The sequence below is a fragment of the Trichomycterus rosablanca genome, chromosome 15 (genome assembly GCF_030014385.1).
Source record: "Trichomycterus rosablanca isolate fTriRos1 chromosome 15, fTriRos1.hap1, whole genome shotgun sequence".
In the NCBI taxonomy this organism is placed as follows: domain Eukaryota; kingdom Metazoa; phylum Chordata; class Actinopteri; order Siluriformes; family Trichomycteridae; genus Trichomycterus; species Trichomycterus rosablanca.
This window is the reverse complement of record NC_086002.1, coordinates 30,449,804-30,473,050: the sequence shown is the minus strand read 5'-3', so window position 1 is coordinate 30,473,050 and position 23,247 is coordinate 30,449,804. Positions and strand designations below refer to the sequence as shown.

Here is a 23,247-nt window from a genome sequence, read left to right as displayed (position 1 = left end):
ACAGACTGGTGGAAAACCCACAGGAGGGACGGGAACGCGCCAAAGGTCTGAAGTTCCCTCAGAAAATAGAGGCGACTCTGGTCCGACGCTACTAACTGCAAGACCAAAAGTATTCGGTCCCCACCGACTGCATGCTTGCACACACACACTCACCTGAGCTTGCCTGAGCTCAAGTATTCAACCTCTAATGACTAAACAAACTGCCTGGCAGAAGGATTGTCCAGGATCGCTCTGATTTTGTCCTTCATCCTCTGACTGGTTGAGACCAAATACGTTTGGTCTTGCTGTTGGTGGCTTAGACTTGTACTTTCCTCAACTTACTTCCATCAGCTCACCTAAGAATGAAAATGGGCATCTCTTGACCAAAAAACAACACCAGGACGCCACGCCACGCCAAAACAACGCCAACGACTGGTCCAGGAGGTCACCAAAGAATGCGCAAATTGTCTCTCTTGACCAAAAGCAACCAAGACACGTCCCTAATCTATCATCCTCAAGACGTTTGGGCTGATTGATTAGGGACAGCAGTAGCCTAGTGGGTAGAGCTTTGGACTTGAGCAAGGCCCTTCGCTCATCACAGACTCAGCTTCTCCTGGATGCTATATCCTGGATATTCTATATATATATACAGTGTATCACAAAAGTGAGTACACCCCTCACATTTCTGCAGATATTTAAGTATATCTTTTCATGGGACAACACTGACAAAATGACACTTTGACACAATGAAAAGTAGTCTGTGTGCAGCTTATATAACAGTGTAAATTTATTCTTCCCTCAAAATAACTCAATATACAGCCATTAATGTCTAAACCACCGGCAACAAAAGTGAGTACACCCCTAAGAGACTACACCCCTAAATGTCCAAATTGAGCACTGCTTGTCATTTTCCCTCCAAAATGTCATGTGATTTGTTAGTGTTACTAGGTCTCAGGTGTGCATAGGGAGCATGTGTGTTCAATTTAGTAGTACAGCTCTCACACTCTCTCATACTGGTCACTGAAAGTTCCAACATGGCACCTCATGGCAAAGAACTCTCTGAGGATCTTAAAAGACGAATTGTTGTGCTACATGAAGATGGCCAAGGCTACAAGAAGATTGCCAACACCCTGAAACTGAGCTGCAGCACAGTGGCCAAGATCATCCAGCGTTTTAAAAGAGCAGGGTCCACTCAGAACAGACCTCGCGTTGGTCGTCCAAAGAAGCTGAGTGCACGTGCTCAGCGTCACATCCAACTGCTGTCTTTGAAAGATAGGCGCAGGAGTGCTGTCAGCATTGCTGCAGAGATTGAAAAGGTGGGGGGTCAGCCTGTCAGTGCTCAGACCATACGCCGCACACTACATCAAATTGGTCTGCATGGCTGTCACCCCAGAATGAAGCCTCTTCTGAAGTCTCTACACAAAAAAGCCCACAAACAGTTTGCTGAAGACATGTCAACAAAGGACATGGATTACTGGAACCATGTCCTATGGTCTGATGAGACCAAGATTAATTTATTTGGTTCAGATGGTCTCAAGCATGTGTGGCGGCAATCAGGTGAGGAGTACAAAGATAAGTGTGTCATGCCTACAGTCAAGCATGGTGGTGGGAATGCCATGGTCTGGGGCTGCATGAGTGCAGCAGGTGTTGGGGAGTTACATTTCATTGAGGGACACATGAACTCCAATATGTACTGTGAAATACTGAAGCAGAGCATGATCCCCTCCCTCCGGAAACTGGGTCGCAGGGCAGTGTTCCAGCATGATAATGACCCCAAACACACCTCTAAGACGACCACTGCTTTATTGAAGAGGCTGAGGGTAAAGGTGATGGACTGGCCAAGCATGTCTCCAGACCTAAACCCAATAGAACATCTTTGGGGCATCCTCAAGCGGAAGGTGGAGGAGCGCAAAGTCTCGAATATCCGCCAGCTCCGTGATGTCGTCATGGAGGAGTGGAAAAGCATTCCAGTGGCAACCTGTGAAGCTCTGGTAAACTCCATGCCCAGGAGAGTTAAGGCAGTTCTGGGAAATAATGGTGGCCACACAAAATATTGACACTTCAGGAACTTTCACTAAGGAGTGTACTCACTTTTGTTGCCGGTGGTTTAGACATTAATGGCTGTATATTGAGTTATTTTGAGGGAAGAATAAATTTACACTGTAATATAAGCTGCACACAGACTACTTTTCATTGTGTCAAAGTGTCATTTTGTCAGTGTTGTCCCATGAAAATATATACTTAAATATCTGCAGAAATGTGAGGGGTGTACTCACTTTTGTGATACACTGTATATATATATATATCAGTGGCGGCTGCTGGTCTTTCAAAGAGGGGAAGCTCATTGTCGGCCTACATCATAAAATTTGTCAATTTATTTATATATAAATTCTGCCCTCCGTTCCTTTTCAAGAAAATGGCCTGAAATGGGTTGCAGTTTGTCTTTCCACTTCACTTGCAAAATCCGCGATGGGACTGAAGCTCCCAGTGATAGCTGTCAATCAAAACAGGATTCAGCCTTTCGACTGATCCTCCAATCATCTTGCAGAAGCTCAGCGTCCAGACCCGCCCACAGCTCCATTCGAAGCGATGAAAAAAACCCTTCCATGCAGTCCCATTGAAGTGAAGAGACGCTCGGCTTCTGCGGGCAAATGCATCGACGCTCCGGGAATGTATGAGAAGTTCGAGTCAGTCCATTTGTGATAAGTAGCTGATTCTGAACGAACTCGTCTTCGAGATGAACGTGTTCTAACGCATTTGTAGTCAATGAAATGTTAACACAACTGTACATATTTGACCATTTAATTTTTGACATTTTAGGGGAAGCTGAGCTTCCCTTGCAGTCTTAGAGAAATCGCCACTGATATATATATACGTATTGTAACGAGGGGGTCTAGGGACAAGACAATAGGGGTGGACACAAACGCAGAGATGTAAAAACTAACAAAGGATATTTATTAATAACAAAAGACAAGACCAACAAAGCAGGGCTAAACAAAACTAAACACAGCTAACTAAACATAAACTAAGCACACGGCTAGTAACATAAACTAAGTACACGGCTAGTAACACAAACTAAGTACACGGCTAGTAACATAAGCTAAACACAGAGACCAAAACAGAGTTCCACACCATAACCCAGTTCAGAAGAATAGTTCTCAGTGTCTTTCGAGAAGCTGCCTCCCTTTATTAGGAGCAGCTGGAGCTAATTAGCCCAGAAGATCCAATCAGGAACGGGGCGTGGCAGGAGACAGTGTGCTCATGGAGAGGGGGGCGTGGCACCTCAGGAGCACAAGAGCACACAGAGGCTGTCAGCGTTACACGTATATGTGTGTGTGTATATCAAAGAAATCAAGCACACTATATTAATGGTCAATATGTAACTTTTTTATTAATAGTATATACAGTATATATATATATATATATATATATATATATATATATATATATATATATATATATATATATATATATATATTAGGGCTGTCGAAGTTAACGCGATAATAACGCATTAACGCAATCTCAATTTAACGCGATTATAAAAATTAGTGCCGTTAACGCAAATTCTAGTTCATGTTGAGACTTGACTGGTAGAACAAACGTTTTAATGTCGGACTTGCCACCGCTGCCAGTCCTCCATTCACGTAACGCTAGGACGGACACTTCAAAATCCTCCTTTTGGAGTGAACTGGTTTCATTTTTGATCAATATTATTTACCATTGGCTCAGGTACATGTCGAAACAAATGCTTTGTATATCATTGGTTTAACAGCCTCATTTGACTCCTTATAGAGCTACCACTGGCCAATCGGAGAAGGTCCGCCCTCTAAATGCTAGTCTGTGATTGGGTGGTTGAATTTCGCCCGCCCTCTCTGTTTTGTAAACACCGCTACTTGAGTCAATCACTCAGCTCTCATGATCAGGAACGCGGTGAAAATGCCAAAAAGTAAACTTTTGAGGCAGCGATGAACGGACCTAAATATGAAAAGACACAACATTTAGTGAGTAAAACAGTCATTTGTTATATAATTCTTGCTTAAATTGGTCAAAAACTCTGTTATATGGGTTCTGGATTCATTCTGTGTGTTGCAGTAGCATGTCCCCCTGTTCCTAATATGATGTCCGGCTTTTTGGGGTGTAATGTCCTCCTTTTTGTTACTATGAATCTGGCCACCCTAGTCTAAACACACTCAGTTCGTGTAGAAACGTCCATTAAACCACTGGATAGTATTACTGCCTAGTATGTGAGTGAATAAAACAGTTTTCTCTTGTCCCAGCAGTTTTTAACATCAGTACATTTAGCATAAAATGTGTTCACCATTTTAACTGTAACATTTCACTTAAAAATCCTTGTTTTCTATAACATTTACACAGATTTTTTTAAATGCGATTAATCGCGATTAACTATATGAAATTCTTAGATTAATCGCGATTAAAATTTTTAATCGTTTGACAGCCCTAATATATATATATACAGTGTATCACAAAAGTGAGTACACCCCTCACATTTCTGCAGATATTTAAGTATATCTTTTCATGGGACAACACTGACAAAATGACACTTTGACACAATGAAAAGTAGTCTGTGTGCAGCTTATATAACAGTGTAAATTTATTCTTCCCTCAAAATAACTCAATATACAGCCATTAATGTCTAAACCACCGGCAACAAAAGTGAGTACACCCCTAAGAGACTACACCCCTAAATGTCCAAATTGAGCACTGCTTGTCATTTTCCCTCCAAAATGTCATGTGACTCATTAGTGTTACTAGGTCTCAGGTGTGCATAGGGACCAGGTGTGTTCAATTTAGTAGTACAGCTCTCACACTCTCTCATACTGGTCACTGAAAGTTCCAACATGGCACCTCATGGCAAAGAACTCTCTGAGGATCTTAAAAGACGAATTGTTGCGCTACATGAAGATGGCCAAGGCTACAAGAAGATTGCCCACACCCTGAAACTGAGCTGCAGCACAGTGGCCAAGATCATCCAGCGTTTTAAAAGAGCAGGGTCCACTCAGAACAGACCTCGCGTTGGTCGTCCAAAGAAGCTGAGTGCACGTGCTCAGCGTCACATCCAACTGCTGTCTTTGAAAGATAGGCGCAGGAGTGCTGTCAGCATTGCTGCAGAGATTGAAAAGGTGGGGGGTCAGCCTGTCAGTGCTCAGACCATACGGCGCACACTACATCAAATTGGTCTGCATGGCTGTCACCCCAGAAGGAAGCCTCTTCTGAAGTCTCTACACAAGAAAGCCCGCAAACAGTTTGCTGAAGACATGTCAACAAAGGACATGGATTACTGGAACCATGTCCTATGGTCTGATGAGACCAAGATTAATTTGTTTGGTTCAGATGGTCTCAAGCATGTGTGGCGGCAATCAGGTGAGGAGTACAAAGATAAGTGTGTCATGCCTACAGTCAAGCATGGTGGTGGGAATGCCATGGTCTGGGGCTGCATGAGTGCAGCAGGTGTTGGGGAGTTACATTTCATTGAGGGACACATGAACTCCAATATGTACTGTGAAATACTGAAGCAGAGCATGATCCCCTCCCTCCGGAAACTGGGTCGCAGGGCAGTGTTCCAGCATGATAATGACCCCAAACACACCTCTAAGACGACCACTGCTTTATTGAAGAGGCTGAGGGTAAAGGTGATGGACTGGCCAAGCATGTCTCCAGACCTAAACCCAATAGAACATCTTTGGGGCATCCTCAAGCGGAAGGTGGAGGAGCGCAAAGTCTCGAATATCCGCCAGCTCCGTGATGTCGTCATGGAGGAGTGGAAAAGCATTCCAGTGGCAACCTGTGAAGCTCTGGTAAACTCCATGCCCAGGAGAGTTAAGGCAGTTCTGGGAAATAATGGTGGCCATACAAAATATTGACACTTCAGGAACTTTCACTAAGGGGTGTACTCACTTTTGTTGCCGGTGGTTTAGACATTAATGGCTGTATATTGAGTTATTTTGAGGGAAGAATAAATTTACACTGTTATATAAGCTGCACACAGGCTACTTTTCATTGTGTCAAAGTGTCATATATATATATACAGTGTATCACAAAAGTGAGTACACCCCTCACATTTCTGCAGATATTTAAGTATATATTTTCATGGGACAACACTGACAAAATGACACTTTGACACAATGAAAAGTAGTCTGTGTGCAGCTTATATTACAGTGTAAATTTATTCTTCCCTCAAAATAACTCAATATACAGCCATTAATGTCTAAACCACCGGCAACAAAAGTGAGTACACCCCTTAGTGAAAGTTCCTGAAGTGTCAATATTTTGTGTGGCCACCATTATTTCCCAGAACTGCCTTAACTCTCCTGGGCATGGAGTTTACCAGAGCTTCACAGGTTGCCACTGGAATGCTTTTCCACTCCTCCATGACGACATCACGGAGCTGGCGGATATTCGAGACTTTGCGCTCCTCCACCTTCCGCTTGAGGATGCCCCAAAGATGTTCTATTGGGTTTAGGTCTGGAGACATGCTTGGCCAGTCCATCACCTTTACCCTCAGCCTCTTCAATAAAGCAGTGGTCGTCTTAGAGGTGTGTTTGGGGTCATTATCATGCTGGAACACTGCCCTGCGACCCAGTTTCCGGAGGGAGGGGATCATGCTCTGCTTCAGTATTTCACAGTACATATTGGAGTTCATGTGTCCCTCAATGAAATGTAACTCCCCAACACCTGCTGCACTCATGCAGCCCCAGACCATGGCATTCCCACCACCATGCTTGACTGTAGGCATGACACACTTATCTTTGTACTCCTCACCTGATTGCCGCCACACATGCTTGAGACCATCTGAACCAAATAAATTAATCTTGGTCTCATCAGACCATAGGACATGGTTCCAGTAATCCATGTCCTTTGTTGACATGTCTTCAGCAAACTGTTTGTGGGCTTTTTTGTGTAGAGACTTCAGAAGAGGCTTCATTCTGGGGTGACAGCCATGCAGACCAATTTGATGTAGTGTGCGGCGTATGGTCTGAGCACTGACAGGCTGACCCCCCACCTTTTCAATCTCTGCAGCAATGCTGACAGCACTCCTGCGCCTATCTTTCAAAGACAGCAGTTGGATGTGACGCTGAGCACGTGCACTCAGCTTCTTTGGACGACCAACGCGAGGTCTGTTCTGAGTGGACCCTGCTCTTTTAAAACGCTGGATGATCTTGGCCACTGTGCTGCAGCTCAGTTTCAGGGTGTTGGCAATCTTCTTGTAGCCTTGGCCATCTTCATGTAGCACAACAATTCGTCTTTTAAGATCCTCAGAGAGTTCTTTGCCATGAGGTGCCATGTTGGAACTTTCAGTGACCAGTATGAGAGAGTGTGAGAGCTGTACTACTAAATTGAACACACATGCTCCCTATGCACACCTGAGACCTAGTAACACTAACAAATCACATGACATTTTGGAGGGAAAATGACAAGCAGTGCTCAATTTGGACATTTAGGGGTGTAGTCTCTTAGGGGTGTACTCACTTTTGTTGCCGGTGGTTTAGACATTAATGGCTGTATATTGAGTTATTTTGAGGGAAGAATAAATTTACACTGTTATATAAGCTGCACACAGACTACTTTTCATTGTGTCAAAGTGTCATTTTGTCAGTGTTGTCCCATGAAAAGATATACTTAAATATCTGCAGAAATGTGAGGGGTGTACTCACTTTTGTGATACACTGTATATATATATATATATATATATATATATATATATAGGTTCAAACGTGTGTGTATTTTTTTTCTTACCTGCTGAAAACATTTCTGCCTGTGACAGATGGTCCTTCTTGCGTTTCACCTGCAACAGTAATGTACTTCTCCGTTTTCTTACATATAATGCACAAAGCAGGAAGCACAGGACCAGCACAAGCTACTGGCAAGCCCGACCTAGACCTAAGTTTCTTCGTTCAATCACTTGTTGACGTAGTGCAGGATGGCACAGACTCGCCTCCATCCCTATCTCGAGCTTCAGGACACAGTGTGACGTGTTTCTCGGCCGCATCCAAGCGCTCTTTGTCAATGAAACGCCTGGAGCAAGTGGGGTAAAATCCAGCATCTTCTGGAATATCCTCATATTCGACTTTTATACAATGTTTATATGTTTCTGCTATCCTCTGGCTCTCACCCTTCAATCCAAGCCAGCGTTTAACGCTGTTTCTGAATGTATCACACCACGTGCGAGTAAAATCCTTTGCGTCTTCTTTCTTTATGGACGTGAGATGCATGTAACATTGTTTGTAACCCTGTTTAGGCGATTTGGAAGGTTTTCTGGTCCTATAAGACTCATCTTCACTGCTCATGTTGACAACAAGGGCGCAGACATATTGCCCCATATATGGGAATAGAATTAAACCTCATGGCCTATACAATCACCTGTTGGAATCGCATCATTATTGAGTTTTTTCACCTCATTACCAGCCCTAAATTGCCCCCGTCCCAACTGTTTTTGGAATGTGTTGCCGGTCTGAAATGCAGGAATGGATGTTTATTAATAAATGAAATGAAGTTGAGCAGATAAAACATGAAATATCTCAGGTTCATCCTGTCTGACATCAAATAAAAGTCAAACTAAATGTAAAAAACTGTAACATACTGTCCCAACTTTTTCTGATTTGGGGTTGTACCTACAGAATAATCAGAGCGGATTCCAGGAACGTGTCCGTCCATCGTGGAAACCAGGATGGTTTAAGGTAAAACAAAGTCTCAGCCCAAAATACCTGGAAGATTCCTGTAAACAGCTCGCCCTCATGGTAGACGTTTGTAGTGTATACTGCGGTTGTTTCCTAATACAAGCACATCGATTCAAGAGGTAGAAATAATGTCCCAAATATTAGATCATCAAAAAGGAAAATTAAATACATTAAAGGTATTTTGGGTTGGCCAGCCACTTGAGTCCCTGCATGCCAAAAATGAAGGGTTTGTTTTGTACCCAGGGGGTACGGTTCTGCTGGAACAAGGAAGATCCCTCCCTCTGTTGCCTAAAATTGGAAGTATATAATTCTATCAGCCATAACATCAAAACCACACTCACTGTCCAGCTCCACTTACCATATAGAAGCACTTTGTACTTCTACAATTACTGACTGTAGTCCATCTGTTTCTCTACATGCATTCATGCTGTTCTTCAATGGTCAGGTTATTATTTAGGTGGTGGATCATTCTCAGCACTGCAGTGACACTGACATGGTGGTGGTGTGTTAGTGTGTGTTGTGCTGGTATGAGTGTGTCCACTCACTGTCCACTCTATTAGACACTCCTACCTAGTCGGTCCACCTTGTAGATGTAAAGTCAGAGACGATCGCTCATCTCATCTATTGCTGGTGTTTGAGTCGGTCATCTTCTAGACCTTTATTAGTGGTCACAGGACACTGCCCACGGGGCGCTGTTGGCTGGATGTTTTTGGTTGGTGGACTATTCTCAGTCCAGCAGTGACAGTCAGGTGTTTAAAAACTCTGATCCACTTATACCAGCACAACACACACTAACACACCACCACCATGTCAGTGTCAGTGCAGTGCTGAAAATGATCCATCACCTAAATAATACCTGCTCTGAATTGGTCCTGTGGGGGTCCTGACCATTGAAGAACAGCACGAAAGGGGGGTAACAAAGCATGCCGAGAAACAGATGAACTACAGTCAGTAATTGTAGAACTACAAAGTGCTTCTATATGGTAAGTGGAGCTGATCAAATGGACAGTGAGTGCAGAAACAAGGAGGTGGTTTTAATGTTCCTTCGCTCCCCACGTGCATCAACGAGCCCTGGCCGCCCATGACCCTGTTGCCGGTTTACCACTTTTCCTTCCTTGGACCACTGCAGACCGGGAACACCCCACAAGAGCTGCAGGTTTGGAGATGCTCTGACCCGGTCGTCTAGCCATCACAATCTGGCCCTCGTCAAACTCGCCCAAATCCTGCTTCTAACATCAACTTTGAGGATAAAATGTTCACTCGCTGCCTGATACATCCCCCCCACTAACATGTGCCGTGATGAAGAGTTCTTCATCAGTGTTCTTTACGTCACCTGTCAGTGCTCATAATGTTATGCCTGGTGTAAAGTTTGGTAAGAAGGGACACCAAAGGCTCTCTCAGAGCCCTGAACTTAACCCCGATGAAGACCTTTGGGACAAATTGGAACACCGATTTTTAGTTGGCCTTCCTATCTAAGGTAAGGATCAGTGGTGAGGACTGGCAAGCAGGTAGATTCAACACCGAGCTGATTCTGGGCACCAGTGGTGGTGGGTTTACTGCACTCTAGAGAATCAAGGACGAGTGCCTTGGCATAAATAACAAAACTAACTCCAGACAACCCAGACCGCTGGTAAAAACCAAGTGAGCTAACTAGATCCAAAGAGTACGCCAGCTAGTCTCCACCAGGGCACTGTGCCAGTAGATAGTTTGGGTGTACTCATGTTTTGTCTCTTTCCTTTCTTTACGAGAACTTGGTTGTCACAGCCGGTCTGAAACCGGTTCTTAATTCTGCGCTACCCCGTTTCTATCCTCTTTCTCCGTTGTGGGCTGCGGATGTTTTTGTATTTGGCTACACCCACCGAGCACTTTATTAGGTACACCTGTCTGGTGCAAGTGTTAATGCTTTTTAAGGCAGCGGGTACTACAGGATACTACAGCGGGTACTTCTGTCCACAGAATATAAAGGCGACGGCGTCGTGTGATCAGAAATCGATCTAGTTCAGCCAGGGTGCGTTTAAACAATAACGCTGCTGCACCTGCTACACCGCTGAGAATGTTCCAGCACTCATAATATCTGGACAGTAGGGGGATCGGCATACGGCATGGTCTTGCTAGGGCGGGATGACTGGACTGTGCGGGTGGGGTCTTCAAACCGCTGTGTAAATAAAATGGAAAAAATAAATATATCAATTTATGAAGGGGGAGGGGCTGACAAAGCATACGGAGCGACAGATCGCTAACAGTCAGTAATCGTATACCCAGAAATATCATCTGTATTCACCTGTAGGTGTAGCTCATACAATGCTTAAGGACTGTACTGTACTGTATGTTCCAGATGGGTGTTCCTAATAAAGTGCTCGGTTTTCTAACGCAATCGTGGCTCATAATATAATTAACGAAAGTGCCAGATAGGCGAACCTACCAGGCTGCCAGGCTGATACCAATTTACGCCACTGTATTAGGATTAGGGACGCATTTATAGTACAAACAGGACAGGAAAAGGTTGTTTACATGTTTACGTATTTCTCGGAACGCGCTCCATTCCAGGTACTCCTGGGTATTTGTCCTGTATATACCCACGAGCGAGACACTGCTGGCTCCGATGGGGGCGACAATAAGGCGGCGACTTTTCCACAAACATCTGTAATGTTTAGGGACGGATCGTTCCTGCTGCCGATTGGTCGCCGTTCAGGGTCCGGCTGTACCCAAACCACACCCCGACGACAAGGTGAGGAGGGATTCTATATAAACGTCCAGACTTTTGACTGAGGATACGGCGTTATCTGTACGTCTGTAGCGCACCGGCAGGAGGACTTAAAACCAGGGAGATCGTTTTATCAAGGTTGTTTGATAAAACACTGGTAAAATGGGGCAGGGGGTGAGTTGTTACCTATCACGCTTATGTATATAACGCGTATAAAATCCAGCTTATGTGTAAAATATTTAATATTTTTGCTTTACAGAAGGGAAATGACAAATATAAGAAAGCAGCCGCTACAGAAGATGGGGACAAGAAAGGCAAAAAAAAGACAGAAGACCTGAAGAAAGAACTGGATCTTGTAAGACCGTATCCACAGTATTTGCTTCTTTTTCTTGTAGGTTTAGAGTTTTAAGTTAGACTTACTCTGGCGGTTTCTTGCAGAACGATCACCAATTGACCCTGGAAGAGCTTCAACAGAAGTATACAACCAATCTTAGCAGGGTAGGCTGAACAAAAACAGCACTATAAGCATCAATAAGTATCAATTATTCGACGATTAAAAAGTCGAATTATTTATTCTGTTTCTCTCCGCAAAGGGTTTGACCAGTTACCGCGCCAAGGAGATCCTCGAACGGGACGGACCCAACGCCCTGACTCCCCCTCCCACCACCCCAGAATGGATTAAGTTCTGCAAGCAGCTCTTCGGCGGCTTCTGCACGCTGCTGTGGATCGGATCTTTCCTTTGCTTCCTGGCGTACACGGTACAGATGACGACGGAAAGCGAACCCACCAACGATAACGTAAGACGCTTTTTTAAAAACTGTATTGTATAAATATACTCCGAGCAGGCATAACATTATGGGTTTTGGGTGAAGTTCTGCTGGGAAACCTTGGGTCCTGCCATCCATGTGGATGATGCTGGAACGGTTTGAGGAGCACAAGACGAGTTTGAGGTGTCGACTTGGTCTCCAAATTCCCCACAATATCAGGAAGGTGGTCATAATGTTATGCCTGATCGGTGTATAATTGTATATATTGTTATTTCCTTTTTCCATTAGCTGTACCTGGGTATCGTCCTTGCTGCCGTGGTCTTGATCACCGGAGGCTTTTCGTACTACCAAGAAGCCAAGAGCTCGAAGATCATGGACTCCTTCAAGAACCTCGTCCCACAAGTATAAATAAAAGTCATTTTTAATTTTAAATTTACGCCAGCTTGTTCGTAGGGTTTAATTATATTCTGGCTATGCAGCAAGCGCTGGTCATCCGCGACGGCGAGAAGAAGGACATCAAAGCTGAGGAGGTGGTCGTCGGGGACTTGGTGGAGATCAAAGGCGGCGACCGGATCCCGGCCGATCTGCGAATCATCTCGGCCCACGGGTGCAAGGTAATACGAGCGGCGAATTCAGGCGTTCCGATAACGTCCGTGGCCACAGGTGTATAAAACCGAGCACCTAGGCGTGCAGACTGCTTCTACAAACATTAGTTGATTTATATTGCTAGGATGCCACCTGTGCAACAAGTCCAGTCGTGAAATTTCCTCGCTACTAAATATTCCACAGTCGACTGTCAGTTCTATTATAACAAAGTGGAAGCGATTGGGAACGAGGTGGTAGCCACGTAAAATAATGCTGAGGAATGTAGACTTTCTGAAGAGTCGATCGCTACAGACCTCCAAACTTCATGTGGCCTTCAGATCAGCTCAAGAACTGTGTGTAGAGCTTCATGGAATGGGTCTCCATGGCCGAGGAGCTGCATCCAAGCCTTACATCACCCAGCGTCGGATGCAGTGGAGTAAAGCACGCTGTCACTGGACTCTAGAGCAGTGGAGACGTGTTCTCTGGAGTGACGGTCCAGATCACGCTTCTCCATCTGGGTTTGGTGGTTGCCAGGACAACGGTACCTGTCTGACTGCATCGTGCTGAGTGTAAAGTGTGGTAGAGGGGGAATTATGGTGTGGGGGTGTTTCTCAGGAGTTGGGCTCGGCCCCTTAGTTCCAGTGAAAGGAACTCTTAATGCTTCAGCATACCAAGACATTTTGGACAATTTTATGCTCCCAGCTTTGTGGGAACAGTTTGGGGATGGCCCCTTCCTGTTCCAACATGACCTCAGCCCGATAGAACACCTTTGGGATGAATTAGAGCGGAGACTGCGAGTCAGGCCTTCTCGTCCAACATCAGTGTCTGACCTCACGAATGCACTTCTGGAAGACCCACTCCTAGACCTTGTGGAAAGCCTTCCCAGAAGAGTTGAAGCTGTTATAGCTGCAAAGGGTGGGCCGACATCATATTAAACCCTATGGATTAAGAATGGGAGTCACTCAAGTTCATGTGCGTGTGAAGGCAGACGAGCGAATACTTTTGGCAATATAGTGTACCTTAATTTCTAAACAAATGAACATTCTCCTTCTAGGTGGACAACTCTTCCCTTACTGGAGAATCGGAACCCCAGCCCAGGATTCCCGAATTCACCCATGAAAATCCACTAGAGACGAAAAACATTGTCTTCTTCTCCACGAATTGCGTCGAAGGTAGGTAGAAAACATCGCCTGTGTGTCTTACGATGGACTCGCGACTTGCCTGGCAGCCTGGTGTCTATAGGATAGCCTTCAAACGCATCCTGACCCTAGGTACTGTCTGTCTTGTTTTAGGTTCTGCAACTGGAATCGTGATCAATACCGGAGATAACACGGTGATGGGCCGAATTGCCACCCTTGCCTCAAGCCTGGAGACGGGGATGACCCCGATTGCCATCGAGATCGAGCACTTCATCCACATCATAACCGCCGTGGCCATCTTCCTTGGCGTCTCCTTTTGCACCCTGTCTCTCATCCTGGGGTACGGCTGGCTGGAGGCTGTGATCTTCCTCATCGGAATCATCGTCGCCAACGTTCCCGAGGGTCTCCTCGCTACTGTCACAGTAGGTCTCTCGCCATTCTACTGAAATGCGATAGAATCAGAATAAAAAGTTTTGCATATGTATCACAAAAGTGAGTACACCCCTCACATTTCTGCAAATATTTTATTATATCTTTTCATGGGACAACACTATAGAAATAAAACTTGGATATAACTTAGAGTAGTCAGTGTACAACTTGTATAGCAGTGTAGATTTACTGTCTTCTGAAAATAACTCAACACACAGCCATTAATGTCTAAATGGCTGGCAACATAAGTGAGTACACCCCACAGTGAACATGTCCAAATTGTGCCCAAAGTGTCAATATTTTGTGTGACCACCATTATTATCCAGCACTGCCTTAACCCTCCTGGGCATGGAATTCACCAGAGCTGCACAGGTTGCTACTGGAATCCTCTTCCACTCCTCCATGATGACATCACGGAGCTGGTGGATGTTAGACACCTTGAACTCCTCCACCTTCCACTTGAGGATGCGCCACAGGTGCTCAATTGGGTTTAGTCCATCACCTTTACCTTCAGCTTCCTCAGCAAGGCAGTTGTCATCTTGGAGGTTGTGTTTGGGGTCGTTATCCTGTTGGAAAACTGCCATGAGGCCCAGTTTTCGAAGGGAGGGGATCATGCTCTGTTTCAGAATGTCACAGTACATGTTGGAATTCATGTTTCCCTCAATGCCCTTGTGCGTCAGCTTCCTTCTGGGATGACGACCATGCAGACCGAGTTGATGCAGTGTGCGGCGTATGGTCTGAGCACTGACAGGCTGACCTCCCACGTCTTCAACCTCTGCAGCAATGCTGGCAGCACTCATGTGTCTATTTTTTAAAGCCAACCTCTGGATATGACGCCGAACACGTGGACTCAACTTCTTTGGTCGACCCTGGCGAAGCCTGTTCCGAGTGGAACCTGTCCTGGAAAACCGCTGTATGACCTTGGCCACCATGCTGTAGCTCAGTTTCAGGGTGTTAGCAATCTTCTTATAGCCCAGGCCATCTTTGTGGAGAGCAACAATTCTATTTCTCACATCCTCAGAGAGTTCTTTGCCATGAGGTGCCATGTTGAATATCCAGTGGCCAGTATGAGAGAATTGTACCCAAAACACCAAATTTAACAGCCCTGCTCCCCATTTACACCTGGGACCTTGACACATGACACCAGGGAGGGACAACGACACATTTGGGCACAATTTGGACATGTTCACTGTGGGGTGTACTCACTTATGTTGCCAGCTATTTAGACATTAATGGCTGTGTGTTGAGTTATTTTCAGAAGACAGTAAATCTACACTGCTATACAAGCTGTACACTGACTACTCTAAGTTATATCCAAGTTTCATGTCTATAGTGTCGTCCCATGAAAAGATATAATGAAATATTTGCAGAAATGTGAGGGGTGTACTCACTTTTGTGATACACTGTATATATATATATATATATATATATATACCTGCGACACTACGCTTCTTGTAGGTATGCCTGACTCTGACTGCCAAGCGTATGGCCAAGAAGAACTGCCTGGTGAAGAATCTGGAAGCCGTCGAGACGCTCGGGTCGACCTCCACCATCTGCTCGGACAAGACCGGGACCCTGACCCAGAACCGGATGACCGTGGCTCACATGTGGTTTGACAACCAGATCCACGAAGCCGATACCTCGGAGGACCAGAGCGGAACCTCTTTCGACAAGAGCTCCCCTACTTGGGCCAGCCTTGCTCGTGTGGCCGGCGTTTGCAACCGCGCCGTCTTCCTCGCAGAACAGGGCCACGTTCCCATCCTAAAGGTATACCTGCGTATTCAAATTCACTAACTGATAGCATTGATAATTGATAGCATTTAGCAGGCACCTTTATCCAAGGGGACAATCAATTGAGGAATAAGGGTCTTGCTCAAGGGAACAAAGGTGGCAAACATAGGACTTGAACCGGTGATCTTCTGGTTACTAGTTTTTCAAATTCACTAACTGACCAATTACTCAATCATAATTCACCTCTACTGCTGCACAAGGCAGATACGGTTACCCCAGGTGTCGTTGTGTAGGCGCCATCGATCAGCCAGCGGTTATGAGGAAACCCCAAGGAAACCCTGTTCAGCGATTGTCCTGTCCCCGCCCCTTACATCTCAGCACTGGTGGGCTGGCATGAGCCATGAGTATGATAAGGTTTGATAATCAGAAAACCCGCCAAATTCGCCAATAGTACAGGGAGTGATCAAAGTAGGTACACAAGTGGTGTATAAGAATTGTTCTTGATAAGATTGGCGCTATAGGACAATGAACACACAACAAGAGTGTTAGAATTAGCTTAGAAAATGAATTGATAGCATTTAGCAGAGGCCTTCATCCAAAGGGAGTTACAGTTGTGACTAATACAAGCAAGTGAGGGTTAAGGGTCTTGCTCAAGGGCACAAAGGTGGCAAAGATAGGGCTTGAACCAGTGATCTTCTGGTGACTAGTTTGGTACCTTAACCACTAGGCTACAACCTACAAGTATTATTTTATTAACAAACGTGACTTCCGCTTCGCAGAGAAACACCGCGGGAGACGCCTCGGAGTCGGCTTTGCTCAAGTGTATCGAACTCTGCTGCGGTTCGGTAAAGGACATGAGGGACAAATACCCCAAAGTGGCAGAAATCCCCTTCAACTCCACCAACAAATACCAGGTACCTGTTAAAAACAATCACACGGGCACTATTCATATGGTCAAATTCGTCCTAATGACTGATGATGCTTCTCGTTTCGGTAGCTCTCGGTCCACAGAAACCCGAACTCTTCGGAAAGCAAGCACTTGCTCTTGATGAAGGGGGCACCCGAGAGGATTCTGGATAGATGCTCGACCATCTTGATTCAAGGAAAGGAGCAAGCCTTGGACGAGGAAATGAAGGACGCCTTCCAGAACGCCTACATGAAACTGGGCGGGCTTGGAGAAAGAGTTTTAGGTAAGGTTCTGTAGGGGTCCTGTGAGAGCCACCAGCAAGATACAGGGGTGGAGGGGTTGTTCTAAGCACCCTTTATTGAGGTTAGTGTGCAGATTGAAACACAGCCTCCTTGTTGTGCTAAACAGCATGCAGGCCTACTTAAGTGGCGCAGTGGTGAAAGCTCACTACCCCTTAGATTCAGGAATCTGGGGCTCAGCGCTGCATGGTTGCCCAAGTGTCGGACATGATTGGCTATCGTCTGAGGGGGAGGGGTTGGCTGAAACCATTGGCAGCCTAGCCATTGGGAGCCTTGCCAGTGCCAATCCCATGCAAGGATAAAAATACGAGAGTTGCATCAGGAAAGTACGGGTTTACGATCGACTACCGAAAGTCTTGACTGGAATCCTTGAGTAATGCTGTGGCTTTTTTACAGGTTTCTGCCATTTCAGTCTCCCTGATGACCACTTCCCAGAAGGATTTGCATTTGACACCGAGAATGTCAACTTCCCCACCGAGAACCTGTGCTTCGTCGGCCTCATGTCCATGATCGATCCTCCCCGCGCCGCCGTGCCAGACGCCGTCGCGAAGTGCAGGAGCGCCGGAATCAAGGTCATCATGGTCACCGGAGATCACCCGATCACGGCCAAAGCCATCGCTAAAGGTGTGGGCATCATCTCTGAGGGCACTGAGACTGTGGAAGACATCGCCGCTCGCCTGAACATCCCGGTGGAACAGGTGAACCCCAGAGAGGCCAAGGCTTGCGTCGTTCACGGCGGAGAGTTGAAGGACATGAGCCAGGAGCAGCTGGACGAAATCCTGAAAAATCACACGGAGATTGTGTTCGCCAGAACTTCACCCCAGCAAAAGCTCATCATCGTGGAAGGTTTTCAGCGACAGGTACGACCTTCAAGCTACTTTCTGTAACTACTGTATGTATAACTTAACAAAAGTAAACATGACAACTCGGGATCCATATTTAACGTGAATTGACAGGGAGCCATCGTGGCCGTGACGGGCGACGGTGTGAACGACTCTCCCGCCCTGAAGAAAGCCGACATCGGGGTAGCCATGGGTATCGCCGGGTCCGATGTCTCCAAGCAGGCCGCCGACATGATCCTCCTGGACGACAACTTCGCATCTATCGTGACCGGAGTGGAAGAAGGTAGGAAGAGTCACCGAACTTCAAAGTATGCCACTCCTTGTCTATTCCGAAAAGCTTGTAGCTTGAAAAACATCTTGTCTGCTTGGTCATCAGGTCGCCTGATCTTCGACAACTTGAAGAAATCCATCGCGTACACGCTGACCAGCAAAATCCCAGAGATGTCGCCCTTCCTTCTCTTCGTGATCGCCGGCATCCCCCTCGCTCTGGGCACCGTGACTATCCTGTGCATCGATCTTGGAACTGACATGGTAAGAATTCGTGAGGGTTCTGGTGGACCGTTTTTAGGTGATCGTATGACAGACGTATCAATGACCCCGGCTTGTTGTTTTTCCCAGGTTCCTGCTATTTCTCTGGCTTACGAGGCTGCCGAAAGCGACATCATGAAGAGGCAACCGAGAAACGCCCAAACGGATAAACTAGTCAATGAAAGACTCATCAGCATGGCGTACGGTCAGATCGGTAAGAGCGTAGAGCCTACACAAAGGACGCCTTTTCTAAAACTGTATATAAGATTACGTTTACACACCGTATTTATTCGTTTGATAGGAATGATGCAAGCCGCGGCGGGTTTCTTTTCCTACTTCGTGGTCCTGGCAGAGAACGGATTCATGCCGTTATCTCTGTTAGGGCTCCGCATCCCTTGGGACGACAAGAATATCAATGACCTGGTGGACAACTACGGCCAGCAATGGGTATATATTACTAAAATACTTAAATTAACTTGGGAACCCTTCCAATAACAAATTGTCGTCAAATTTTGCAAATTTGTTTGAACAGATAAGCAACCATCATTAGACAATTCTTAAGCGTTAACCACCAAGCTAATAGCATTTAATTATGATATAAAACATCACGTTTTATACACTTTAACAAGTGTTCCTGTTTTGTTTAACGTAGCAAACATGGCTGTAAGATCAGAGCAGAACTAATTAGTGACAGTTCATAACCAGAGTTCCACCTTAAAAACTCCACCTTAAAAAGAACACATTTAAGAGATTAAATAGTAAAGAGATTAAAGTTTGGTCGTGAATTAAATAAGATCAACGTACTAAAAAATGAGTGCTTTCGCATGTCCTACAAAGTTAGCCTAAGCATCCAGCTCATGAGCCACCAACAAGCGAGCCAGTCTATGTATCAAGTCCTACAGCTATTTGTATGTAATAAAATGCTTAATTAATACTTAATTAATTTATTTGTAATTTATTTATTATCTAATTTATTTATTTAATGTATTTATTTATTTAATTATTTGTTTAATTAATTAATTACATTTATTTATTTAATTTATTCACATCTTTAAGAGTTGCAAGTTGAAGGCTCACATACACATACTTGACACTGAGGGCGGGTAAAATATTTCTTCCACAATTAATTCATTAATTTTATTTATTTATTTAATATTTAATGTATTAATTTAATTTATGTATGTATTTAATTAATTAATTATTAATTAATTGTTTATTTAATTAATTTATTTTATTCATTATTTATATATTGAATTTATTTATTTTATTTATTATTATTTAATTTGTTTATTTTATTTATTCACATCTTTAAAAGTTGCAATACACATACTTGACACATGCACACTGAGGGCGGGGAAAATATTTCATTTAAATAACGACCTTTTGTTCAGGGTTTTTATTATTGAAATATTATTGGAATATGAACCATGGCTTTAGAGAGGGTTCTAGAAGCGTTGTGCTCCTGGTGTGATCTTCGCAGGATTTATTAATTCATCTGATGGTGTTTTTCCTTTGTTTTAGACCTACGAATCCAGGAAAATTCTGGAATACACCTGCCACACTGCGTTCTTTGTCAGCATCGTGATCGTGCAGGTGTCCGACTTGATCATCTGCAAGACCAGGGTCAACTCGATCGTCCATCAGGGCATGAAGTGCGTAACCAAAGAACTTAATAACTACATCTAAATGCTATATATATATATACTGTATATATATATATATATATACTGTATATATATTGTATATATATATATACATGACATAGAGTAAATATTAACATATCGACGTTTATTCCGTTGTAGGAAGAACAAAGTCCTCATCTTTGGCATTTTTGAGGAGACCGCGCTGGCAGCCTTCTTATCCTACTGTCCAGGAATGGATGTTGCACTAAGAATGTACCCACTTAAGTGAGTTGATCATTTCTAACAATACATAGTTGATTCAGAAAGTATTCAGACCCCTCGAGGTTTGGCTCGTATGTGATCTGTAAAGCATTGTGTAAAAGTATTGTTATTAAATTGACGTCTTTTTATCGTTTACAGATCATGGTGGTGGTTATGTGCCATCCCGTATTCCCTTCTCATCTTTTTCTACGATGAGGCGAGAAGATACCTTCTTAGGCGGAATCCAGGAGGTAGGTTGATAAATAAGTGGAAGCAAATATTGGGCAAATATTTAAAGATTGAAGAAATCTGAAGGCGGCGAACAGCACCTATTCCAGATGTGCCCCTGGCAAAAGATAACTGCTGCCCTAAACCGAATAGATGGTTGTGCCACTCTTGACAGTGACCCCTACAATCGGATTTGTGACCCAAATTCGCTTGAGCTTTAGGCCATAAAATGATGAGCGGACGTTCTCCTTCAGAATTCGTGGTCCCATCAGGTCCTCACACTGCTACAACCATGTTCTTATGGCGGAACGAGGTGTTAGCTTTACGTCAGATGTAACAGGACCCAAACCTTCCAAAAAGTTCCACCTTTGACTGATCGGTCCAAAGAATACTATCCCAAAAGTCTTGGAAAACTCAGGTTGAGTCTTTGTGTTCCTTTTGGTCAGTGCTAGTTTGCTCATTCCAGCTCTCCCATAGATGCCAATTTACCCCGTGTCTTTTTTATTGTGGATTCCTGTACGTTGACCATTACTGAGGCAAGTAAGGCTCTTTTGTGACCTCCTGGAGGAGCTTGATGCATTCTTGGTGAAATTTTGGTAGGCCACCAGTCCTTGGAGGAATCTTGGAAGAATCATCTGTTGGACAGGGCATCTTGTGCTGCTTCTAGGAGACCTTCTAGCTTGCTTCATATTGCCAGACAGGTTCTATTGAAGTCTGGAAGTACTCATACCTGGGCGTGGCTCGTAAAAATGGACCCAGTTGTCAATACAATTTGGTTAGCAGGATAGTTAAGTAGCTAAGTAGGCACTCTGTACTTATGTTGAGTTTGCTTGTGTTTCATGACAAATAATAAGACCTTTTTGTTTCCTTTCTTAGGCTGGGTGGAAAAGGAGACCTACTATTAAAGGAACCCTGTATTCAAGCTCAGGTTCCATACCATTACCCAGACTTACCAACTCTGTCCATAAACATCTGTACACATGTCTCTTATCAAAGAAAAACATAATAAAACTGATATAAAACTGTTTTGCTGATATCAGTGGTGGTGTGCTAAGTAAAAAAACATACATTCTGACAATCATGGTCTATAAGTGCACCAGTGTGGAATGGGATATCTTCCTTTCCCTATGATCAAAGGGTATTGACCAATCAGTGGTGTCTCACCCAAGTGCCTAGCCTTTCAAGCAAGTTCAGCCACCCTGTGTCACTGCATAACCATAGTTTGGGGGCCAACAGTAACCATTTTAAATATTGGGTCAGGTAAACGCCCTGCGTTAAAGGACCAGGGTGTTCGGGAGGGGCTAGTAAGGGTTCAGGAGTTCACCTAAATATGCTGCTCCTAGATCATCTAGAGACTTGCTAGACTTCTATAGCAGTGTTTCCCAACCACTGTGCCGCGGCACGTAAGTGTGCCGTGAAAAATCATCAGGTGTGCCGTGGAAGATTATCCAATTTGGTACTCTGGTACTTTTTTTTTGGTTGTGTGCCTTGTGATTTTTCTAATGTGAAATATGTGAAATATATATTCGGTATTTCTTGGGACACCAATAAGAAACGAGTTGATGAACCTGATTCAGGCAGGGCTAATACGGGTGAAGGAGTTCACCTAAATATGCTGGTCCTGGACCAACTAGAGATTTGTATACCAGCAGGAGGAGTTTAAACTGGGCTCCTTGGGTCACCAATAAAAAACGAGTTCAAGTAGTCCAACCTGGATGATAAAACAGCATGAACCATGAGTTTCGGTATTTTTATGGACAACATGGGGCAAAGACGAGCAATATTTCAGTGATTAAACAAACGTTTTGACCTCTTTGAGGTTGGGAAGAAAGCCCAGGATCAAAAAGTACACCTGTTATAGACTAGGGTTGACCGTCCAAGTCAAGTGTACAATTGCAGACTTGGCGCCATTGAGGAACGTTTCATTTTATCAGTGCTTAGTTTCAGAAAGCTGCGTTTCATTGACTGTCTGGGGTCTTGATTACAAGAATACAAGCTATAAAGGTGGGGCGGGGGTGGGGGGGTTAGGTTGCCGGTAAATTTGGTGCTGACATACAGTAGCTCTGAACATAATCATCCTTTTCATAGTGTCCAGGGTGGCGGACAATCCGACCGAAGGATAACATGTAGACAGAAGAGTAGCGGATCAAGGACCGATCTCTGGGGAACACCTTGTGTTGCAGTGCTAATAGCTCACCGAATGCTGCTCACCGAGAGCAACAAAGTGAAACCTATTAGAGATTATTAGCAATGCTAATAGCTGAAAGGCGGGAGATAAGTACATCATGCACTATTAATGGTGCCGGGCGCAGCACTTAAACCTGAAAGTATTAGAATATTGATAGCACCAGGAGTAGATGGTTTAGAACAGAGGTCACTAACAGGCGGACCGCGGTCCGGATCCGGACCCAGAAGTTGTCCCATACGGACCCGGAGCTACAGCCAAAACAGAAAGTTATTATTTGAAACCTGACGGAGCGCTTCTATTTTAACCGGCGCAGCTTTTGTAGTCTTTACGGTAGCGGTTTAG

At 44.5% G+C, this 23,247-nt stretch overlaps 1 protein-coding gene and 1 pseudogene across 1 annotated transcript; both read left to right on the top strand.

Annotated features, from left to right (window-relative positions):
• LOC134328691 (NACHT, LRR and PYD domains-containing protein 3-like) overlaps positions 1–23,247 on the top strand; it is a 1,194,473-nt pseudogene that overhangs the window by 715,828 nt on the left and 455,398 nt on the right.
• Positions 11,542–21,694, top strand: LOC134329621 (sodium/potassium-transporting ATPase subunit alpha-1-like). Its single transcript, XM_063010905.1, has 20 exons — positions 11,542–11,553; positions 11,639–11,734; positions 11,818–11,877; positions 11,973–12,176; positions 12,435–12,548; positions 12,626–12,760; positions 13,786–13,903; positions 14,024–14,292; positions 15,758–16,066; positions 16,810–16,944; positions 17,028–17,220; positions 17,633–18,096; positions 18,193–18,361; positions 18,455–18,609; positions 18,697–18,820; positions 18,908–19,053; positions 20,128–20,258; positions 20,409–20,513; positions 20,649–20,740; positions 21,594–21,694. Exons 1-20 carry the CDS (start codon positions 11,542–11,544, stop codon positions 21,620–21,622), a joined length of 3,060 nt encoding a protein of 1,019 aa, XP_062866975.1. The 3' UTR covers positions 21,623–21,694.

What these genes read in the sequence shown, in the direction of transcription:
- LOC134329621 (XM_063010905.1), top strand. An exon ending in TGGAAGGTTTTCAGCGACAG is followed by an intron (nt 18,097 to 18,192) that starts GTACGACCTTCA and finishes GTGAATTGACAG; the next exon opens with GGAGCCATCGTGGCCGTGAC. An exon ending in ACAACTACGGCCAGCAATGG is followed by an intron (nt 19,054 to 20,127) that starts GTATATATTACT and finishes CCTTTGTTTTAG; the next exon opens with ACCTACGAATCCAGGAAAAT.